The sequence below is a fragment of the Melanaphis sacchari genome, unplaced genomic scaffold (assembly GCF_002803265.2).
Source record: "Melanaphis sacchari strain LSU unplaced genomic scaffold, SCAv2.0 Contig2_pilon_pilon, whole genome shotgun sequence".
Lineage (NCBI taxonomy): Eukaryota > Metazoa > Arthropoda > Insecta > Hemiptera > Aphididae > Melanaphis > Melanaphis sacchari.
The window spans coordinates 5,942,674-5,965,277 of NW_020271173.1; the positions used below are offsets into that span (position 1 = coordinate 5,942,674).

The following is a 22,604-nucleotide window of genomic DNA, read 5'->3' on the forward strand; positions in this document are numbered from 1 at the left end:
TAAAACAAGGCTATAACTATTTTAAACTGATCATGGAAAATTGGGGTTGGTTTCAAAATCGCCAATCTAACGATTAACAATGCTTATTTCAAAACAGGCCATAATCAAACATCTTTTTTTTCGCGGTAAAATGTGTTAATAAAATATAGTCAAATAAAGTTTTAATCTATCTAAGGTATGAAATAAAATTAATGTTTTGTTGTTATTAAAATGTTTCAATGTTTGTTTCAGAACCACCTATATCACAAAGCCAATTTCAAAACTAGCCATGTATAAATAAACCAAAAAAATATTGGCTTCAAAAACAGCTATATATTATGACGAAATTGCCAACATAATTAGCAATATCAAAACTATAAATCCATATTTTCATTCTAATAATCTTTCTACATTTATATATAGGTAGTAATTATTGAATGCGTATAAGCAATGTGTATACATTCTAAAGCGTTGATATTATACATATATATATATAATGAAATTAATAATCATAGAGAAAGATCTTAAACTCATTTTCATTATTTGTTGTTTTTAAGTATTATCAATAAATTTTAGAAATAACAATTAGAAATAACAATTATTAGAAACCACACGCCACATATGAAAAGACATAACATAATATACAGGATAATCACTAATTATCTAAAATGCAACTAAATAAAATATCATAAAATTAAATCAAAGGAACATTGCAACAAAAAACTTACACGTCCAAACCTAAGTCTCAGCGAAATAGATAATAATGCGCGACAAAGTTTGAAAAGGAAATTAACTTCAAAAATCAAAATGGTTAGGACTGATAGAAACCCAACTAAACTCTAAAGATAACAATACCAACTTGAAAGAAATAAACATAAATCTATTGCATCATACACAATACACTGTTATCTTATAAAACGATTTCATGAAAAAAATTTAATTGAGTTTCTGAACCATTATTATCTTACTGAAATACGTATACTGAATAAAAATTCATTGAATTAATCCAATATTCGGTTCTACTTTCCATACGTTTAGTTTTAATTTTCAAGTCCCTCTTTGTTATTCCATATAGTATGGAGACGTATACAAAGCCTTATCATTGTGGTATTTAGAAAACGTAATATAGTTGTTTCATACATATATACACCGATAAAGACCAAGGGGTCGGAGCTGACGGTGTGAATATTGTGTAAGTGTGTAACCTATAAAATATCTATACAGTAAACGATAATATATTATAATATACAATAAAGGCATTACAACATTATAAATTCAGAACTTTTTACCCCAATGACGATTTATTCACTCAAAAACGTCTAGCAATATTCACCCTTACATAGTAGGTACCTAACAATATACATAATATATAAAGCTTAGATTATACTGTTCAATTTTATTAATACAATATAAATTATAAACATCGGTTAAGCTATTGCATTTCTCAAAACTACAGGTACGAAGTTAAAACATATACGTCAAACATACGTATTTTATTGTTAGCAAGTAGCAACGCGATTTTAATATTTTAATACGAGTATACGACGAATCTATCAATAATAACAGTTATTCGCAGAAAATGGTTTGAAAGGGCAAATTTTTTACGTCGAAATTTAATATAAAATTATGTACTTAGTTGGCCAACAGTAACATTAAGGCCTAAAGAACCGTTGTAAATATGATATATATATATAAATAATATTAATCATATCCCGATTTTAATAACAAAATTGTTGTCATTTCTTATACATTGTTTTAACCTTGATTACTATGTAGATGGCTGTAAAAGTTTTAGCAACCTAATTATTTTTAATTTTTTCCAAAGTCATTGTTATAATTTTTATTAAAAGATTTCTATACTGCAGTGGCCTGCATTATTGTACATATTCTTAAAAATAACAACACTTAAATTATTTTAAGTTCTTAAGGCCTTGAGGTTTTAACAATAGTTTGAACCCGAAATCACTCTTGAAATTTAACCTACTAGTTATACATCGTATTGATATTATAAAGGCACATTAAAAAAGTGTACCATTTATTTATTTATACTTTATAATGATATGATTTATATCATATGAGTGTTTTACAAATACTTAGAGCTTCCCTAATTATGTTGCCCTTCTGAACAAATTCTAAAATAATAATTAGTGATTATCAATATGATACTCGTATATTATTTTTTCACTAAAGAAACATTAATGTGTATAATACTATAATATTTTTTTTAATCAGAAAGGGATTACGTTGCATATATATTTAACATGATCGGCTTAAATTAACAGAATAAAAAAATATTATAACAAAAATTAAAACAAAGTATAAATTACATTAAAAATCACATTAACAATATATCAATAGCTTTACATTTTTATAGGCAAAGGATACATTTATGAAAATGATTTATTAAAATATTAACAATGAGCAAAATTAAAAAAAATTAATGATTAATAACTATGTATCAGAAATATACAATAAGATATCTTATCACCAGAAATCCATATTGTGTAGGTATTCGTTATTCATTGAGTTTAGTTTTTAAGTTTCTATACAAGCATAGAGAGGCCACTCCAAAAAAATTACATCAAAGTTCAAGATATTTCCATACAATAATTAAAATATACTCATGCATGTTCTCACTATACTTGAATTTTAATTAAATCGAAGGAACTCAATGGAATTTTGTACTGTAGAAATTGAACTGGCTCATTAAAAAAATGTTTATTATTAAGTTTTTTTTTTTTACAGTACTAAAGACTGTAGTTAATGAAATTTAAAAGTGTCCTTAAACTTAGTACTTTTATATATATTATTATTATAAATACTTTTATGTGTTTATGATAATTTATATTTTATACATAATATACATTATGAACGATTAAGATATCTATAAAATATATTTAGTCAGATGTCTTATAGCTTATAGTATAGGTGTATCAGTGTATGTACCTAAGTATCTATAACGTATTCATGTATATTATTTAAAAGAATTGAAAATTCATAAATAAATTACATTAATTCCTTGGAATTTTTTTGTATTTATTTAGTTAAATTATTTTCAAATTAGTATTATTAATAACCACATTCTTTGATTAGCGACGGTTGAATACTATACGATTGTTAATATCAAATGCAAACTTAACTTACTACTCTAGAATTTTGTAATGAAAATAAATAGTTAATGTATTCAAGTTTATAGTAGCTAATAATTGAGTTTTTGTAACAATACAACCTACGATGAACATACATTTTTAAAGCAACTGACTAGATTATGCTCAAGTTGAAGTTAAAAATTTTCATCTACCTACGTTTTTGTCAACAAATTATTAGCTTGGAATAATATTATCAAAATATGCTACAATGTGGACACTTATATTAATATTATAAAAGTTTCATACAACAACTTCAATTTGAATAATTTGATTATTATTTAATTATGTAATATATATATTTATGAAAAATGATTAATATTATATTACAATTTACATAGGTAATAAGTAGGTAGGTACATCTTTTCGTGTGTTACGGGGCTTGAACAGTCCGTCCGGTTTTTAGGCCAGCGACACTTCACCCTTTTATTTAATCGCGGTGTTATTTCCTTCGGACAGTCGTGTCAGGGTGAGCTCCTGAGAGCCAGACACCCTCAAACTTCCCTCCCGGCGCGCCAATTTTGCTCAGGCACGGTTAGGTTGATGACATGAGCCGCTTCCGCAACCCCAGGGCACAACGGTTTCCCGCTCGAAATAAGCCCCTTCAATAAGTAGGTACAGTGCGAGTTATACCTACGTTTTAAAAGGGTTAAGTTATTTTGTATAATATATTAATATGTAATACTGTAATGTAATAGATATTTTAGTCTGTTGTCCTCTGTTTTCCAGGACGTCAATGGACATAACACAATAGTTTCTTAAAATTTAGATACCTAAATATTATTTAAACGGCAATACAAATTAATAATATAAAAACTAATATTATTCGATTTAAATGAAACAGTTTAACTGTGAAACACGGCGTTCCAGCTGTCTTTAATTGTAAATGCTACAAATCACAGTGCTACATAAAGCACGTAGGTAAAATAATAACGTATGATCATGTTATATTATATCGTGTTTTTATATTTTAAACGACGTATGTATAAGCCATAAGGTAATATAATAATAATAATGAAAATAATGACGAAATGTTATGTTTTGTGGAGCGCGACCGCTGCGACCTATTGCAGCTGCTGTTTTGCCGCTTTGGCAGAATTTTTCTCATTCATTATTATAAAACTACTATAACAAACATAACGACAACAGCCAGTTGGTCGAGTCGACGGTGCTCCGGTTGCGCGGTGGAGGGCGTGTTTTGCGCGTTTTACTACTTGTACAACGACTAAAGACTGATTACGCTACGGACGGCCGAGTGATAACGATCAGACCGATCAGTATAGGGCATAGGCAAGCAACGCACTGTTTGTGTCGGCCGTCGTGCGCGCTCGGAACTTATTTATTATTATTATTATTATTATTATTACTATTACTATTATCACTGTTGTGTTTATCATATTATTATTTAATAATAATAAAATATTTCAGCATTATAAATTATAATAATATCGTTATTACTTATTACACGCGAGTACGCGACAACGTCAACAACCACCAGTGACGTCCAGTACGTCGTGAAACGGCAGCATACGTTTACCTCGGATCCTTTGCCACTACAGGTAGGTAGTGCAACTGTGCAAACGAGTCTAGACTTCCGTATCCGTTGTATTTTTTAGTTAACGTTTCCTTCCGACTGATTATTTGTGTACGCGTTTTTTCGGCGCCCGTTTCGCGGTTTTCTGTAGGTCACGAATACAAAACTTCACGACGCCTTGGTGCGAATCCTTAATAATATATCATTTTCCTCAGGATCGCGTCTCGTTGCTTCTCGATTCTCCCACGTGAAAAAAAAACTCCGTCTGACCGATAGTCGACCATAACGTAAAGATTTAACCGCTTCGGCCAATTAAAAACAAGTACAGCAGAACACACCTGTCGTCGCAGTTTTTCTTTTGTCTACAACACCGTTCATCATACTTCCAAACAACTACCTTTGATACCAAGCTACTCCTGCTCAGAGATTTTGTTCTTAATCAACCGCGTAAGTAATTTATTTTCTTATTTTATACTATTAGTCTTTGCTAGATTTTTATGTATATATTTTATTATATATTTGTATGTATTGAGTAATTTGAATTGGAAATATCTTTCCCATATGCTTATGACACATTTCGTTGCCTACTAACCATATAATATATTACTACTTACTATCTACTTAACTGTTTTTCTGTTTTAAGCCGACGATAATAGGGGAACTGCTTTTGTAGTGCTTTTCATAATCATCTGTTTAATGCTAAGATTTAAGTTAGGTTAGGTGAGGTCTTACACTTGCCTATTATTTACTGACTACCTATCTACCTAATTTGAATATTTCTATATGCTATGCATTTTATTTTATGGGTTTTACAAATATTGGACTAGATAACAAAACAAAACTATGTGATAAACAATCTAAATTAATCAAACTTATACTGTGCTAGATGGTTATATTAGAGTTATTGTCCTGTAACTATTTATTTAGATATAGTTATTCAATATTTATTACCTAGTATAATATTATTTTAGAATGTAATGTATAATTTATAGTTTTTATTGTATTAATACTTCACGAGTTACATTTCATGGTTTTACTCACATATACTTAAAACTAGAATTTAAGTGTCAATTTAATTTTTTTTAACAAAAATAATACCTATTATAAATTATACTACTATTTTATGAAATTATGTATAATATATTAGTAGACACTTGTTTTAAAGTTATAAAATGATTTTCATAGTTAATATTATGGTGTATTTGTATTAATATACCATATAAACGTTAATTATTTAATTTAACTACTTCACTAATTACATTTTATCTTAGAATGTTTGGATATATTTTTAATGTTATTTTGTCTTTTACTAATTATTTCTAATAGGTACCTATGTCAATTTATCATGACAATCAGATATAGAGTTACTACCTATTAAAGTATAATTATCAATTATTTAGGTTTAATTTCCAACTTAAATATTATGTTTTCTATTAAATGTGTTTTCATATTTTATTTTAAATTGTTGATACCGAGATGATATTTACTTCCCACTACTTATATTAATAAATGTAGTATTGTGATTTGTTAAAATATGAGTAAATTTTTTAAAGTAAATAATATTTTTGTATATTTTTATATTTTTATACTCACCTAAATTAATAATTTATCTTATTAGCTATACCTAATAAATACTTTTTATGTTTAAAAATGTAATTATGAGACTGATATACAAAGATAAAATTATAAATGAGTAATTTTATTTAAACTATAGTTTTAATTATACCTACTGTAATAATGAAAAAAGAAAAGAAAAAAGGGTAGGCATGATATTGAAAATTATAATTGTGGAGACCAAAACAGTATCTTGTAAAAGATAGTTAGGTCTACAATAGAAGAGTCTGGATCTGGGAGATACTTCCATGTACTTATAAGTGCTGGAAAATATAATCACTTACCAGATACAAATATAAAATTTTTGTTATTATCTTCTTCTTGATCTTCGGTGTACTCTATGTCACATAGTCAAGAATTTGATCAAGTATACCGTATTATAAATTTAATATATAAACTATAATAATAATATAGAGTATATTATGATCATACACCTTACTTGATTCTCAGCAGTGCATATGTTATGCTTGTCAAAAAAAGTAAGGTGGTACAAAAAAAAAAACAACTCTAAACACGTGAATTCAATTAAAAAAAACAACATTGCTTTAGCTCTTTGAAAAGTAAAGTTCAGTTGTTGCTTGCAAAATCTGATTTTGGTAGATGTTGCTTGAATAATTTGTGTGCATACACTGATTAAAGTGACAATATAGTCAAACCAGTTTAAGTGGCTGACGACTTTATCAAAGGCCTCTGTGTTCTCCCAGGACTAGCCTTCTCCTTGGCAGTAGAGACCCTTATTCAGCCTTCCCCAGTCTCTATTGGTACACAAAAAGTCACGTCTTGCGATCTATTGTCACCAACACATGTGCATTTCTACGTTATCTTTACAATGTGAGTTGTCCCTTTTATCAGTGATGAAAGAGTTATGTTGGAATTAACCGTGATCTGCGTGTGACAACTTAACCATTATTTATTATTTTTAAGTTACTTATCCAATGATATTATGTCAACATATAATTACATTACTTATTACCTATCTTAGATAGGCTACTTTCCTTGCTACTTGTAAGTAATGGAGTATTATTAATTTAACAAATTTAAAAACCAGAACTAAGAAAAATGATTCTAAGTGGATAAATTAATACTGGATTTAATGAAAAATGTATTAATATAATAAAAATTAATGGATTAATCATAGGCCACAATTATTTGTATGTATTCTGAGTATAAGTTAATAATTTTGTTAATAAATAAATATTCAATTCAAGTATACCTACATATTATATATATTATCTATATTCTATATGCTTATGTCATGAATTTTGGAAACTTTATTGTATATCACACTTTTATAAAGTTTAAGTTAATGATAAGTTGAACTGTTTGTACATTAAAATTCAAACTTGCATCAGAATTAAAAGTAGAAAAAATTATTGGAAATTGAGTTCTTGACATTTAGTTTTAATATTTTTGATCATAGTTACTAGTTGATGTAGGTACTAGGTATTCTATAATATAATAATACCTACTATTATTGTCATTTATGTATTAGGAATACATTAAAAAGTTGGATAGCCATTTTGTTTAAATTTAATTATAATATTATTATAAATAAAATAAAATAAAGAATAAATTATTTTTATTATTGAATAATCTATGTATAATATAAAGATAAGACACAAATGTTAAAAAAACTCACATTTTACTTGTAACTATTTGAGTTTAACGTTTTTCAAAGGTTTAACTAAAAATAAATTAGTAGTTGGTTCTAAACTATTTAATTCTATTATTTTCTGTTAGTATCGTTTTATTTAATGGTAATGAATGCCGACAGCGGACTCCTAAATATAACTTGCATATATAAAAACACCGTTCCATTTAGTTTTATTTCAATATAGCTCGTATCATTTTTCTAATAGTAAAATAATGTAAATGCTTTTCCAAAAAAGTAATTATGACAAAAAAAATACTGTTTAAGTGTTTAAAAACAGGGAAGGTAGTCACGGGTCTACCAGCTGGGCATGTTCTGTATGTATGTTATATTACGAGTATAAGTTATGTTGTAATATAATATTTAAAATTTCTTAATTTAAATGGATATTATTTATTAAAAATTAATACCTAGTATTTAATTATTAATGTATTACACAATGCAATCTTTTTCTATTACTTATTAGTTATTAGGTAGGTAAGCTTGAATAAAATAATTTCTTCATCATTCAATTTTTTTAATACTTATGTTATTTTTATTGTTTTTTAAATTTGATATACATATTTTAAAATACTTAAAAATAAGTATAATATTGTATTATATTATAAAATTAATTAATGCATTATTATTTTTAAGTTAGTTTTATACTATATATATTTGTCATGTTATACTAATATGTTATCTTGTTATTTTAATTTACTTAAAAATGTATATATGTAAATTAAAATTACAAGGTTTTTGTTACAATATAAGGATATAAAATTAACTATCATATTATTCTATATTTATTACAAGTTAATTTAATCACTCAGATAAGTATTTAAATAAATATATTATATTATGCAAGTGTTTGTACAAGTAAAACCGCAAAATATATAATATGTAAAATATTGTTTATAGTTATTGTTTAAATGTTTAGAAATAAAATAATACTATTTTTAAGAACATTTATTTATAGTTTTTTTTATAAGAATCGATTTTATAATAGTCTCATAGTCTCATCACATCGTATTTGTTGCAAATCGTTTATAGATCAAATAACAGTATTGTCAGTAGACACTAGCAAGAAAATTATTGCTATTGTGGGTTATTGACCGTACATGAATGAAGAACTATTTTTGAATTTGACATTACTGTCTTATCTATAAGATAGTCCAAGTATAATGCAGTTAATAATATGTACACGTGAACTACGAAGTCGAATTCTGTAAAGCCCATGAATAAAAATAATTTATAGAATATAAATTATAATATAAAATAAAAAATTTAAATATTTATTCTTAATACGTACATGTTTGGTGGTTGAGCCTAGGGATATAAATTATGCACTAGTATATATTTTATACTTTATATATCCGTATAAGATACATTTTTGTGAAAAAAACGAGTACCTATGTACAAAGTATTAAATTGTATTTTAGAATGAAGTGTATAACATTATATCTAAATCATGCGGTTAAAAATCCAACCCTCTGAAAAAAATATGAACTCAGCCTTGATCTTATTTTTATAAAATAATTTAGTTTCAAGTTTAAAATGTTGAACTATTTTTACATTTAACCGCCTAACAAAAAGTAATTAGGTAATTTAAAAACTTAGTAATGAGTTAGATTTTAAAATTTTGTATTATTTTGACTTTTTTTTTTTTTTTAGAACATTTCTACTAAACGATGTTTTTACAGCAAATTCGGGAAAACTAGAAAAATCTATTATTATTAGAGTGGATGCAATACAATTATTGAAAGTTATTTATAACAAATTGGTTTAGTTAGACTTAGATTAAATAATTTAATTGGCTGGATTCCAAACATGATTAGATACTTGGAAATTATTATCCATTAGTTTAGTTATAACTTTATTAAGAAATTAAAATCTGTTTTTTTCAATAGAATCTGAGAACAAGTAACTAGAAAAAATACTATGGTGTTATTATTTACATATTATAATATTCATTGTACAACAGTTTCATAATATATGTTATTTTTACAACACGGGTATAGGCAATGGTTGAATAAATGCAATCAATGCTGGTTGACCGGATGCAGTTCATTCATTATCTAATTTGTTTTGATTTAAATAATACAAAAAATAAAAGTTATTATACAAATAATCTAATATTTGAATAAATGAAATGTTAAGTATCAAATTATTATTTTTTTTTTTAGTGAATTCAATTTTATGAGTTTTTGTGACAATGCATCACCATTAACAAAAAAATAAATAAAAATACATAGGTACCTAATAAGAGATTAAGAGAACGTCATATTCAAATGTGTTGTCTTAATCTAACACATCATAACAGCAAATTTTACATGCGAAATAAATCATTTTACTATTATTTTTATAAATATAAATAAAGTAAATTTACAATTTTAAATTACTCAGACAGATATCATAATTTAAGTAAAAATGAAAAAGTGAAAATATTTAAATTTAATAATAAATTAATTGACTATAATAATTTAGATTAGGAATATACAAAATAATAATAGTAATTATTATTCTTTTTAATGTTAAAATGCATTTAATTGCTTATATATTTTTGCATTGCTCTGAAAAAATATTAAAAATGTTATTTTAATAATATTTCAGTTTAAATAGATACACGTAAATTATATCGTATATCACATGCCCGTTAGTTCAATTTATTTTAATAGAAACATTAATTGTAATATTATATATACTTCCTTTACGTTCTCGTGTCAATAAAAAAAAACTGTCCAGCTTCTAGTTAGATAATTGAAGGTTAACATAACCTACATGAAATTTTTGACTGCTTATTTTTCACGAATAACAATTCATATTATAATTGTAACTTATATTATATATATCGTAGTTGTTCAACCTTTGGCACTCCTATTCATACTTCGTTATGATGTATTGATGTGTTTTATTAATATACAATATTTAGTATAAAGTATTTTTTTCAAGCATTACACCGGTTCGGTTTCCTGTTACCATTATACGGTGTTTACCATTTTTTTAAATATATTATTATCTAAGGTGTTTACACTTTTCTTTATAGTTTATACTATACGCGATTATATTTTGATTGTAACACTTTCCCCTTTAAATATACCTATGAACTAAATAACTTATTTGCGTTCATGAACTAATTGTATAAAAAACAGAAATGTTTAATAGAATATTTTGTCTCATACATACATCATTTGTCCATATACAAATATATTTAATCAATCATTTTTTGATATTTTTAGAAATTATATTCATAATACAGTACAATATTGAAAAAACTTCTCTCCAAACAATTCTCTCATAATAATTTTGATCGAAATAATTTAATAAATAATATCTTTAAAATACCGTTTTAATTTTTTTTTTTTTTTTTTGAGTATTTCATAGTTATGTTTGTAAATAATAAATAATTTAAATTTGCTTGCTTTATAATTGTTTTAATTATTTTCTATTTAAGTAAATATATTTATAGTTTTATACTGTAATTGTTTATTTTTATTTACAGACTGAATAATGAATATTAGTTATCTATGGCAAAGATGAGGTATGCAGATATGCCCAGAGATGTTTCTATTGACAATTTCCCTTCGCTTAACGTGTCTGAGGTAACGCTTTCACAAATTTAATATAATGTATTAACATACCTAATATTATAAGTTTCGTAGTTTTTAATATTTTAAAAATTGTATCTATTGTGTTTTTATACTGCTACATTTATATTAGAATGCAAACATTTAAATATATAAAAATATAAACTATAATATTGTACCTATATTTAAAAAATGAAAAAATAGGTACCTATATCGAATAATAAAATATAACAAACAAAAAGTAAAATTTTTATATTTGGATTCTTTTTTGTAAATTATCTTATCAATGAGTATAGAGATTTAATCTTAATCTAAAAATAAAACATCCAATGTTATAAAGGATTTTACAAAATTAAAAATAATAAACCAATTATATATATAGAGAGTATTTCACGATGAATTAACAATTGCAATAACTCTTGTTCTATTGAACATTTTCAACTTTTTTTTTTAATTGTCAATTGTTATTTGCGCTCCATTTAAAATATTCTTTGATTTTTTTTTTTTAACATTTTTTATGTAAAATTAAAAAAATTTCTATTTGATATTTAAAAAAATCAAAATAGCCATTTTGTGAATTTCATTTTTAGAAAAAATTTAGTATCAAAAACTTTTACTAATATCGAGTCAATAATTTTTAAACAATTTTTAAAGTTTGCTTAAATTCAAATTTTTTTCTTGTTTATCAATGTTACAATGATTATCAACTATCGATTATCCAGAAAATCTATTTGAAATAATATACAATTGTTCAAACTTCAAAAAATCGTAGAAATTAAACGGCTAAACATCTTTTATTTATTTCGAACATGTTTTAAAAATTATATCAACAAAATGGCTATTTTGATTTTGTTAAATATCAGATGGAAAATTAAAAAAAAAAAAAATCAAAAAATTAATTTATATGTATTGCAGATGATAATTGATAATTAAAAAGAAAAAAAAGTTGAAAATGTTCAATAGAACAAATGGTATTGCAATTGTTAGTTCACCATGAAACACTTTGTAAAAGGAATATTTCCATTTGTTAATTATCACTGTAGAATAGCTCTTAAAATAATGTTTATTATATCATAATATAGTTAATTAATTATTTAGTTATTACTTTAAAATGCTATTATAAAAAAAAAAATAATAATTCGCTGAAACTTTATGCAATTATACATATTATTTGAAAAAAAATGATTTAATTTAAAACAAAATGTGTGTTTCATGACACAAAGGTTCCTTTACCAAAAATGTTTGATGTCTTTATTCAAATCATATTATTATTTTATGGCTATAATGAGCGTCTGGTAGTTGCTTATAAATTTTTGACGAAGACGACATGAGATGATTAGAAGTCTAGTGGAATCAAATATATTTTGTTATTTTTGACCGATGCGGCACCTTATACGATTAAACGTGGGAAATTACTTGTTGCGATATGCACTATTGCATATTTATGTTATGCTATAACAGTAACCTAGTGCATTTTGATATAGTAATAGTTAAATAATAGATTTTAAATTACCTTAATTAAAGGATTTTATACCTACTTATATTTTTTGGATTTCAAATTTGAGAAATCTGTTTCAGTATATTATTACTATTACTACTACTACTACTACTACTACTACTATACTACTACTACTACTACTACTACTACTAATAATAATAACAATTATAGTAAGTAGTATGTTTAGTAGGTTCTTAAATTATGCTAGTGTCTTAAATTATTTAAAATATGACGTACTCGTTTAATATACGAATAATAGATTAATAGATACTGCAAACATGGTTATAATATTGTGCAGTACCTACTAGTGTATTAAAGTTCATTGTACCTTGTGCATTTTATCATTATTCAAGAACAACTTTGTGAACATCAAAATGTAAATCAACATTAGTGTACACTATTATAAATTATACTAATGTCGTTATGTTTATTTGAATTCAATGGTTGGTCATTGCCTTGAATTAATTTTAATGTTTAGAATGAAAAACGATTAATAATAATAATTTACTGTCGGCAAGCGTAGCGGAGATTCAGACTTCGGTAATCGGTGTCATATAAAATAATAAAATGTATAGCTTTTATTTTATGTCTGGATATTCATAGTTATTTTCTAAAAAAAAAGTCAATTGTTTAAATATTATGATGTTCTTTAAGCGTGAAGTAATACATATTTTTTGTCGTGTCAGCTGTATTCATAATTTATAGTTTCACTCAATTTATAAAAATTAGTTATAAGAGAAAAATACCTTTGATCATAATAATATCATATATTTATATTTTTCTTCTGTTTTACGTATATTGTTGTTGATTGCAGGCTTAGCTCCCTTTCTCCGTATATGATGGATTGTACAAAAATTATTTTTAATTAATTATAATAATACATAATAGAGCCAGTATTTGTAATTTTGAATTAATACATTATGTATAAACGATTACTTAAGTGAGGTATCGGGAAAAATTCAAGATTATATAGGTGATCACTAAGCATAATGTTTATTTTATTTATAATGTTTTTAAGATAAATATAAATATAGCACTTAGGAAAATTACAAATGCTCCACCTTTTGTTTATAATTACTCCTTGCATGAAGATAACTCTGTGAAAAATGTAATTAAAGACGCTGGTCAATTCTACAAACGTTTTCATAATCGTCTCCAAAATTACTACAACCCACTTATGTAGAACTTCCACACCCAAACAATACCTGGCAACCCCAGGCGTCGCCTATAAAGAACTTGGTGTCGAGACCTGTTATAAATCTTATAATTGCATAAATAAAAATTATAATAATAAAATAAGATTAAATTATTAAATTTTCAGTCAAATGCCACTAGTAGGGTTGTCTCTTAATCGAAAATTCATGTTGATAAGTATTTTAGCACATATCCTTATTGTACTTTTTATAAAGATTGTATATTTCATAATATAAAAAAAATAGGTATGAACTTTGCTACTTTAAACTACATTATATGACCTACTTACAATATAGCGACAATCCAGCGACATATTACACGATTAAAATAAATAAAATACAATTTAAATTTTTATAAGTATTTACCCTTATTCCATTATTAAATCATATTATTTTACACTAACCTATATGTATAATCAAAAAAATACAGAGAAATATCTATCGTAAATATCGAAACTGACGTAAGGTCTTCTGATAATCTGGTAATACTATTGGTGAATTCGGGTTGACGACTAGTCTATAACCAATAAGTACTTAAACAATATTCATTAAATAGTATAAATAATCTAATTATTTAAAAGTATGGTCATTAAATATACTTAAAAGTTCAAATAAAATATATTCCAAAAAATCAGAATTTTAATGAATATGTTTTTAAAAAATAAATGGCTACAATCCCTAAATAAATTAGGACCTGTATTATGTTGTTGTTTATTAACATTGTACCTATGTTTTTATTTTTGTATACGGTATATACTGTATAACTATTCGTATTTTAAAATAACGTATATAAATCGTACATAATTTAAATAGTAAAATTTTATTGGAGTTAATACTCATTAATAAGATAACGTGGATCGTGTACATAAAATATAAAATCAGGATGATTATACATACTTCATAGATCAACGATAGTAGTAGTAATATTATATAGTGTTAATAAATTCATTTATAAAAGTATGCAACCTTGATATTGGATGGGAGCAATGAATGACGTAGCAATTGAAATGTTAAGTCATGATTTTCAAATTTGGTGTTTGGAACGAACATTGACATTTTTTATAATAGGTAAATATAAAAATTATAGTCATTTCTTTAGGATTGAGTAGGGAGTTAAATGTACGTTTTTATACTACAAAAAGTTGGTTGATAGAAACCACTTTTACTCTATAAAAATATACTTAATAATTTTTTTAATATATCGTGCAGGTGGGAGGAGGTTAACGTTAACCTCTGACTCCTGCGTTCTTAAAGTTTTAAAATTTTAATACATTTATCTGACTTACAACACGAAGTAGTAAAATACCAGTATTTAAAAGACGTAAGACATACCTATTATATTATTATGTATATAATATGTAATTTACATAAGATATAATATTCAAACTTTACAAAAACTTTACGTTCATTTTGTATTTTTTGTATTATTTTCTCGAGAATCATTGATTTCTAGTTATATAGCTTATTTTTACGACTAGACTAGTTAAGTACCTACTTACCTACATGCATGGTTTATTTTTGGTTTGATTACTACGAACAATTCACGGATAATCTGCATTATCTTTGTTTCCAAAATATTATAATACACAGGAATGTTGTCATTAAAAAATATCAGTGTCGTATAGTAATTATGCCCTATGGATTTATCTTTTTTTAATTATTACTTATTAGTTATTATTATTTAACTTTATTATGATCGGTTTAATTTACTAATTTCTATTATATCATCATGTTCTAAAATGAATTTAATGTAAAATACAATAAATTTTTTTTTCATTTTAAATTATTTTTATTAAAAATAGATAAAGGTGTTCTCTGTTTGATAATTTATCAAATTGCAGAAGAATATCCATTTAATATCATTGAACTTGCGTTGAATTTAATAAACATTATTATTATTACTTATTAGGTACCTAAGTTATAACGGTTTATTATAATAATAAAATACTAAATAGTTTTAGTTCTGTAGCCAATATATAACATATTATTATACATCATAGAGTAATTATTACTCTATGTTATACATACCCAATTTTATTATCATTAATTGATATGAAATATGTTAACTATACATAATATAGTAATTTTATTGTAAAGATAATGCATTCAATCAGTGTACATTCATTTTATTGTTCAGTATTCAAATTTTTCTCATATTGAATTGTCTTAAAATTAATAATTTATATACATTTTTTACTGTATTAAAAAAAACTGTGGTTTATTTAATAAATTATTTTTACAAATTATACCTAATATTTTTATACATCTTTATAAAAGTTCAAAAATGTTGTGTTGTATACAGAAAGTAAAGTCAAAGGCATACGATGATGATGATAAATTAGAACACTTAGTTTCCAACACAGAGTATAGAAAATTAACCACATACAACTCTTTGAAAAAAAATCCATCAAATTTTTCAACTCCGTCGTTTGAACAAAGGCATAGAAGACGTCTTTCAGAAACATTAACATGGTGAGTAGACATAATTGTTTGTAAATAAATATATAAAATTAATAAAAACTAATATTTTGTATACTTTTAACAGCCATTATTATTATAATTATGTAGGGTATAAACAATTTTAAAAAAAATATGAAAATAAAATAAAGTAATATAATTTATTGTTATTATTTATTACTATTACTTATTCTTATAGAATATAGTATATTCATGATATGTTTAACTATTATAATAGGTTTATATTTTACTTGTTTACAAAATTATTTTATTGAAAATTTTCATTGAATGATTTCAGTATTCGTATTAAAACAATTTTAACTAGAAATAAAAACAATTAAGTATTCAATGAACTCAAAAACTTATAGTCGAAAATGGTTTACTTATTTTGACATTATAATTAAAACAAAAAGTTTTCAAAAGATGAAATGTAATATAATTAAATGCATTAATGTTTAATGACAAAATATTTTACACAGTCCTTGTATTTGGTACCATATTTGTGTTTACAAGTGCCGGGATGACTTGATAACTAAATAATACTTATAACAAAAAAGGATAAAATGATTGTTCACAAGTAATTTGGTATCATAATATTTGGGGATATTTTGATTTTGCGTATCATATAAACTTTGTTAAATTACTTATAGTATAATATAATGTATTGTTTATTAGTACTTGAATGTTGAGAATTAATTTTGTGTACAATAAATTACTAAAATATTTTTTATTTTATTTTTTAGTGGTTTGGCAAGACAATGTAAAACTCATAGTCTTCCTTGTAATATGACATTAAAACATCCTTACAGTGTTTCACCGGTTGATGAAAAAGATGTTGATAAGGCTAAAGGTGTTTTGTCTCCTGGTATACTTCCGGAAGATTGGGCTGCCCAACTAACATTATTAGATTTAAGTATATTCAGTCAAATATCTCCAGAAGAGTTGTCTTCATGTTCTTGGAACAAAAAGCAAAAATTAGAAGTTGCACCAAATGTAGTAGCATTTACTAGGCAATTCAATCATGTAAATACAAAATTGAATAACAAAATATTTTGGATTGAATTTAAAATAACTATCAATTTTTAGGTATCATTTTGGGTTGTTCAAGAAATATTGAAAGGTACTACTCCAAAACTGCGTGCTGATTTGATTACTCAGTTTATTAAGATCTCCAAAAAATTATATGACCTTAATAATTTCCATTCATTATTTGCCGTTATTTCCTCCCTTCAAAGTGCTTCAGTTTATAGGTAAGTTTTTAATTCATAAAGTGATTGAATTTCAATTTCAAAATGTGTTATATTGTTGATAAGACTTTCCAAATCGTGGAGCAATGTGTCGAAGAAAGATCGGCAATCATTTGATAAATTAGCCAATGTTTTCTCAGAATGTAATAATTGGAGGAATCTTCGGGATCACCTAGAAACCTTACGTTTACCATGCATACCTTATTTAGGTAAATAATAAATGTATAATAAAATATGTAAGGTATATTTATTTATTTATTAATTTTTCTAAAAAATATTTACATATGTTTAGGTGTATTTTTGACTGATTTGGTATATGTTGATATGGCACATCCTCATAAAAGTAGTGGCTTATTAGAATCTGAAGCAAGGCGACTGAAAATGAATAACATTTTAAGAGTAATATCACATATGCAGCAGAGTCGATATGATCATTTGATTCGGTTTCCTAGGATAAATGATTATTTAAACTCAATTAGATATATTGAAGAACTGCATAAGTTTGTTCAAGATGACCAATATAAGTATGTACTACAATGTACTAAATTATAATTTAATGATTTTTAACTTTTCTACTTTTGTATTTAGATTATCATTAAAATTAGAACCTTTATCCTGCCAAACAGAAAACTCTAGAGGTTCCAAAGAATCTGTTAATCAAGTTTTGTTAGATTCATTGAGTTTATCACCTGCAAAATCAACAGACTTAATGCGAATAAGAAAATTTTCTTTGTGCAAGCAGCAACAGCAAAAAACAAATTGTTCAAAGTAAGCATACTCAAATATTAAGATATGATACTTAAGTCTAGCAAATCTTAATTTTTTGGCCTTTAAATGTGGGATTAAATATTATCAACATTCAATTATAAATTTAAATTGAATCCATTATACATGTGTTGTCAATGACTACTATAGTCATTTTAAAAATAAATTTATTTTTTAATCAGATACCGCAGTGCAAGTTTACCGCGTAGTTTTCTTAAAAAACCTGTGAATCAATCTGCAGTATGTAATAATAATAGGTAAGCAATTAGGTTTTGGAGTGTTGATTATTTGCACATTTTTTTTTTGTTTGAATTTTCACAATTTATAGTTCTTGCTTTTAATTTATTTTTGCTTTTGGCTGGAAAACATAAATTATGTGCTTTAAACCTATTTTATTTTTGGTGTGGTTGTATACTTTTTTATGTATAACTAAAAATGACCATATCTATAGGTATTCTTAATAACATAATATTTTTAATTAATTATATTTTTATTTTTTTAAATAAATATTACTATTATTATATGGTTTACATAATATTATAATTTTGTAGTTACTGTTTATTAGTTTTTCTTTGTATGCATAAATAAAAATAGTGTACCAATTTTAATTTAATTGAATCATTCTTAAATGATTGTAAATTGTTGAACTATTAATTGGTATAAGAATTAAATAGCTTTATGTTACAATATGTGTTATTGACACTGATACATTAATTCATAATATATGAATGTCAATAAACTAAATGTATGGATTCAAATATAAAATAACATATAACTCCTATTGTAATGACTATTCAATTTACATACCATGAAGTATTTTATTTTTTTGTTCAGTAAGAAAATTATAATTTTGTTTTTATTGTAAACAGTGGTCTTTAAAAATTTACAAAATGTGTTTAATTCAATATTATTATTTCTAATTGGATAAAAATTTGTGCTGATTCAATTCATTTTTATGTTTAGTGTTCAATATAAAGGTGAAATTAATTCTAAAATATTTAAACATGAATTTATTTCACAACATTTAATATTTCATTAGAACTGATTATATGTACTTATACATACATATTTTATATTTCATTGATACAATATTGCCAATAAATTGATAAGAAAGACAGTATTTACTATATCTTCATGTATAAAAATTAAATGTACAATGCGCTCTAAAACTACTCTATTAATTTTAATTTTGATTTTGGTTATGTTTGTGATTTTGTCAAATTTATAATATAGAAATGTACATATCTCGATTATCTATGAGAGAAAGAGAGCAAGGAGAGTGGGAAGAAAAAATTAACTGGTTTGATTTTGGGATAATATGTCTGATATTGTGTTATAATTATAATTATAACTCTAAGGTATTTATCAATAATTTTGATTTTGCAACAGCATCTGATAACTGGTGACAAGCAGAAGACAACATGGATAACATTATACATTTTTATAATTTAAAATAATAAAAATAATTTTCAAAAATAGTTAAAAATTAACATTATCTACCTTATTTATGAAATTATATTTTTATATTATCAATTAAGAACTTTCTAAAAAGTTTAATATAGCATTAATTAAACGGATTATAACAGCCACAACAATGCGTGGCCACGTCAGGTTGTTATTAATATTTCTTTTTCATTTCTATATTATTAAGAATTCTTAATCACAATAGAATATTCTTATTTACTTTGTGCGAATTAATCTCTTACATAGCATTAATAAAATTAATTAATTAATTAAACATCAGTTGCCCATTTTCCTAATTAACCATTATATTTAGGTTTAAGTATAAAATATAATTTTAATATATATCTTATGTGTTAAATAATAATTTAATGTATATTAAAATATTTTTCAATGCATAATTGTTAGTCAAGTACAAGATACTTTTAAAAAATTAATAAGATAAATAAAATTCACCTACTTTAAATTCCTAGTTTATTATTTAATTTTTTATAGTAAAATGTACATATTTATGACATAGTAATCATAATATAACATCAATAATAGTAATTAATTAATTATTATATATTTGTATGTGACATAGTATTTTTAACTGTTTTAAGTACTTATAGTACCTATACATTTATAAACTTTATAATATGTTTATTATTCAATGCTAACAGTAAAAATCAAAATACTGTTGAGCGTATTTGCTAAAAAGTGAGTATATTGAATGCTACTTCATAAATATTTAACTTTTAATAACAAATAATTTATAAATAATAAGTTGTTTTTATTTTTATTGAATCTTATGAATTTATGACCTAATAACTACCTTATTAATATATTTTTTTTCTTTGTAAAAATCATATAATATTTGATATTTTTAATGGGATATGTTATCTTGAAATCCTAATTAAGTACTGATTTAATGGATTTTTTTTTATACTTTCTAAATATGAACTTATTTTTTAGCTTGATCCATAAATCTGATGAAGGAATATTGTCAACTGTTAACTCAAGGAATTTACTCGATGATTCGCTTATTGAAGAGAATACATTAGATTTATCCAACTTAAATCTGTCACCCTCTCAGTGAGTACTATAAATTATTGTAATAATGAATAAAATGTTTATCTGAGATATATTTAAATTTATGTTTAAGTAGAACATTGAAAGGAGCTCATAAAATAAGTTTAGAAAGTTGTTTAAGGCGTAAAGTGGTTTTAAAAAATGGACGAAAACCAGCTGTGACAACTTGGCAGCGTTATTGGATACAACTATGGGCATCAGTATTAATTTATTATTCACCTAAGTCATTTAAAGGGTAAATGTTTATTTACAAAATATCAGTATGTGTTTATAATATTTTCTATTGTACAGTTGTAATAGAAATGACTTTAAACGAGAGCCGTGCAAACTTTGTCCATTAAAAGGATGTACTATAAGTCTTGGTGATAACCCAGATACATTTTTAATCAAGTATCCTGATCAAAGTAAATATTTCAACTTGATTTATTTATATTTTCAAATAATGTATTTGACTGACTAAATTTATTATTGTTTTAGGAAATACTTATAAGTTTCGAGCTGAGAGTGACAATACAGCTTTACAATGGTATAGACGATTGTACCATGCTGCACAGTCAGTACATCAACCCGACACTAAATTACCCGATAACCTTATAAGTTTCGACTGATTAGTTTTAAAATTTCATGTGAATTTTTTACTTAAAAATAGAAAACAAAAAAAAACTTAAAAATCAGATTATTTTATAAACACAACCTTTGAGGTTATTTTAATATAAATAATATTTATATGAGAGTTAAATTGTACTAAAAGTGATAATCGTTACCAAAGATGATTTTTAGATAGAATAATATACATATAAATATAAAATGTTAAGATAAGTTTGGTTAGCTTAAGTTTAATAAAAATTTAAATTGTAATAAACTAAAAAAAATGACATACTATTTTAAAACACATATCAGATGTTTTAAAATTAAAGACTTTTTTTAAAAAACATACATTTCTATAAGAAATATAAATTTTTATTTTAATTCTTGCCTTTTTTGCCTAAAAATACAGTTATAATATATCTTGCCATGCAATTAATTATATTAGGGTTTAACATACTTAATTAAGTTGATTTACCCAATTTATTTTAATTGCTTAATATCTTTATTATCACATATATTGAACTTAGTATGGTGTTTTATACTTTTTGTTACTCTCCTTAAGTCTGAATTTTTGTTTTTACATTTATTTTAATTAATTAACTCAAATAATATTTTATTTCATATTTTAGTTTACATTGATTGCAATTAATTCTCGTGAAAAAATAATTATTATCTTTAATCTAATAGTATAATATGAAATATGACATATATTTCATTAAAAAAAAAGATAACTAAATCCATCATTATATACTTAAAGTTTGTGCATCAGCTCTGCTACTTGTTCTCCTACAAGATTACAAACAATTTGTGTTTAGCAGATACCTATCAGAAAAT

At 24.4% G+C, this 22,604-nt stretch overlaps 1 protein-coding gene across 4 annotated transcripts; it reads left to right on the forward strand.

The window, feature by feature from the left end:
- The first annotated feature begins 4,365 nt into the window (after positions 1-4,365).
- LOC112596022 (ras-specific guanine nucleotide-releasing factor RalGPS1-like) lies at positions 4,366-21,955 on the forward strand. 4 transcript variants are annotated; one of them, XM_025341463.1, is made up of 15 exons: positions 4,367-4,684; positions 4,742-4,806; positions 4,875-5,106; positions 11,406-11,505; positions 16,484-16,653; positions 17,382-17,661; positions 17,725-17,888; positions 17,952-18,094; positions 18,178-18,409; positions 18,474-18,653; positions 18,833-18,907; positions 21,066-21,185; positions 21,256-21,417; positions 21,474-21,586; positions 21,660-21,955. In XM_025341463.1, the coding sequence occupies exons 4-15, from the start codon at positions 11,431-11,433 to the stop codon at positions 21,788-21,790; spliced, it is 1,845 nt and encodes a 614-aa protein (XP_025197248.1). In that variant the 5' UTR covers positions 4,367-4,684; positions 4,742-4,806; positions 4,875-5,106; positions 11,406-11,430; the 3' UTR covers positions 21,791-21,955. The 4 variants fall into 4 exon arrangements, with proteins under 4 accessions (XP_025197250.1, XP_025197248.1, XP_025197247.1 ...); XM_025341462.1 differs by lacking the exon at positions 4,742-4,806; XM_025341464.1 differs by lacking the exon at positions 4,742-4,806 and having other exon boundaries at positions 4,371-4,684; positions 21,259-21,417.
- The last annotated feature ends 649 nt before the right edge of the window (positions 21,956-22,604 follow it).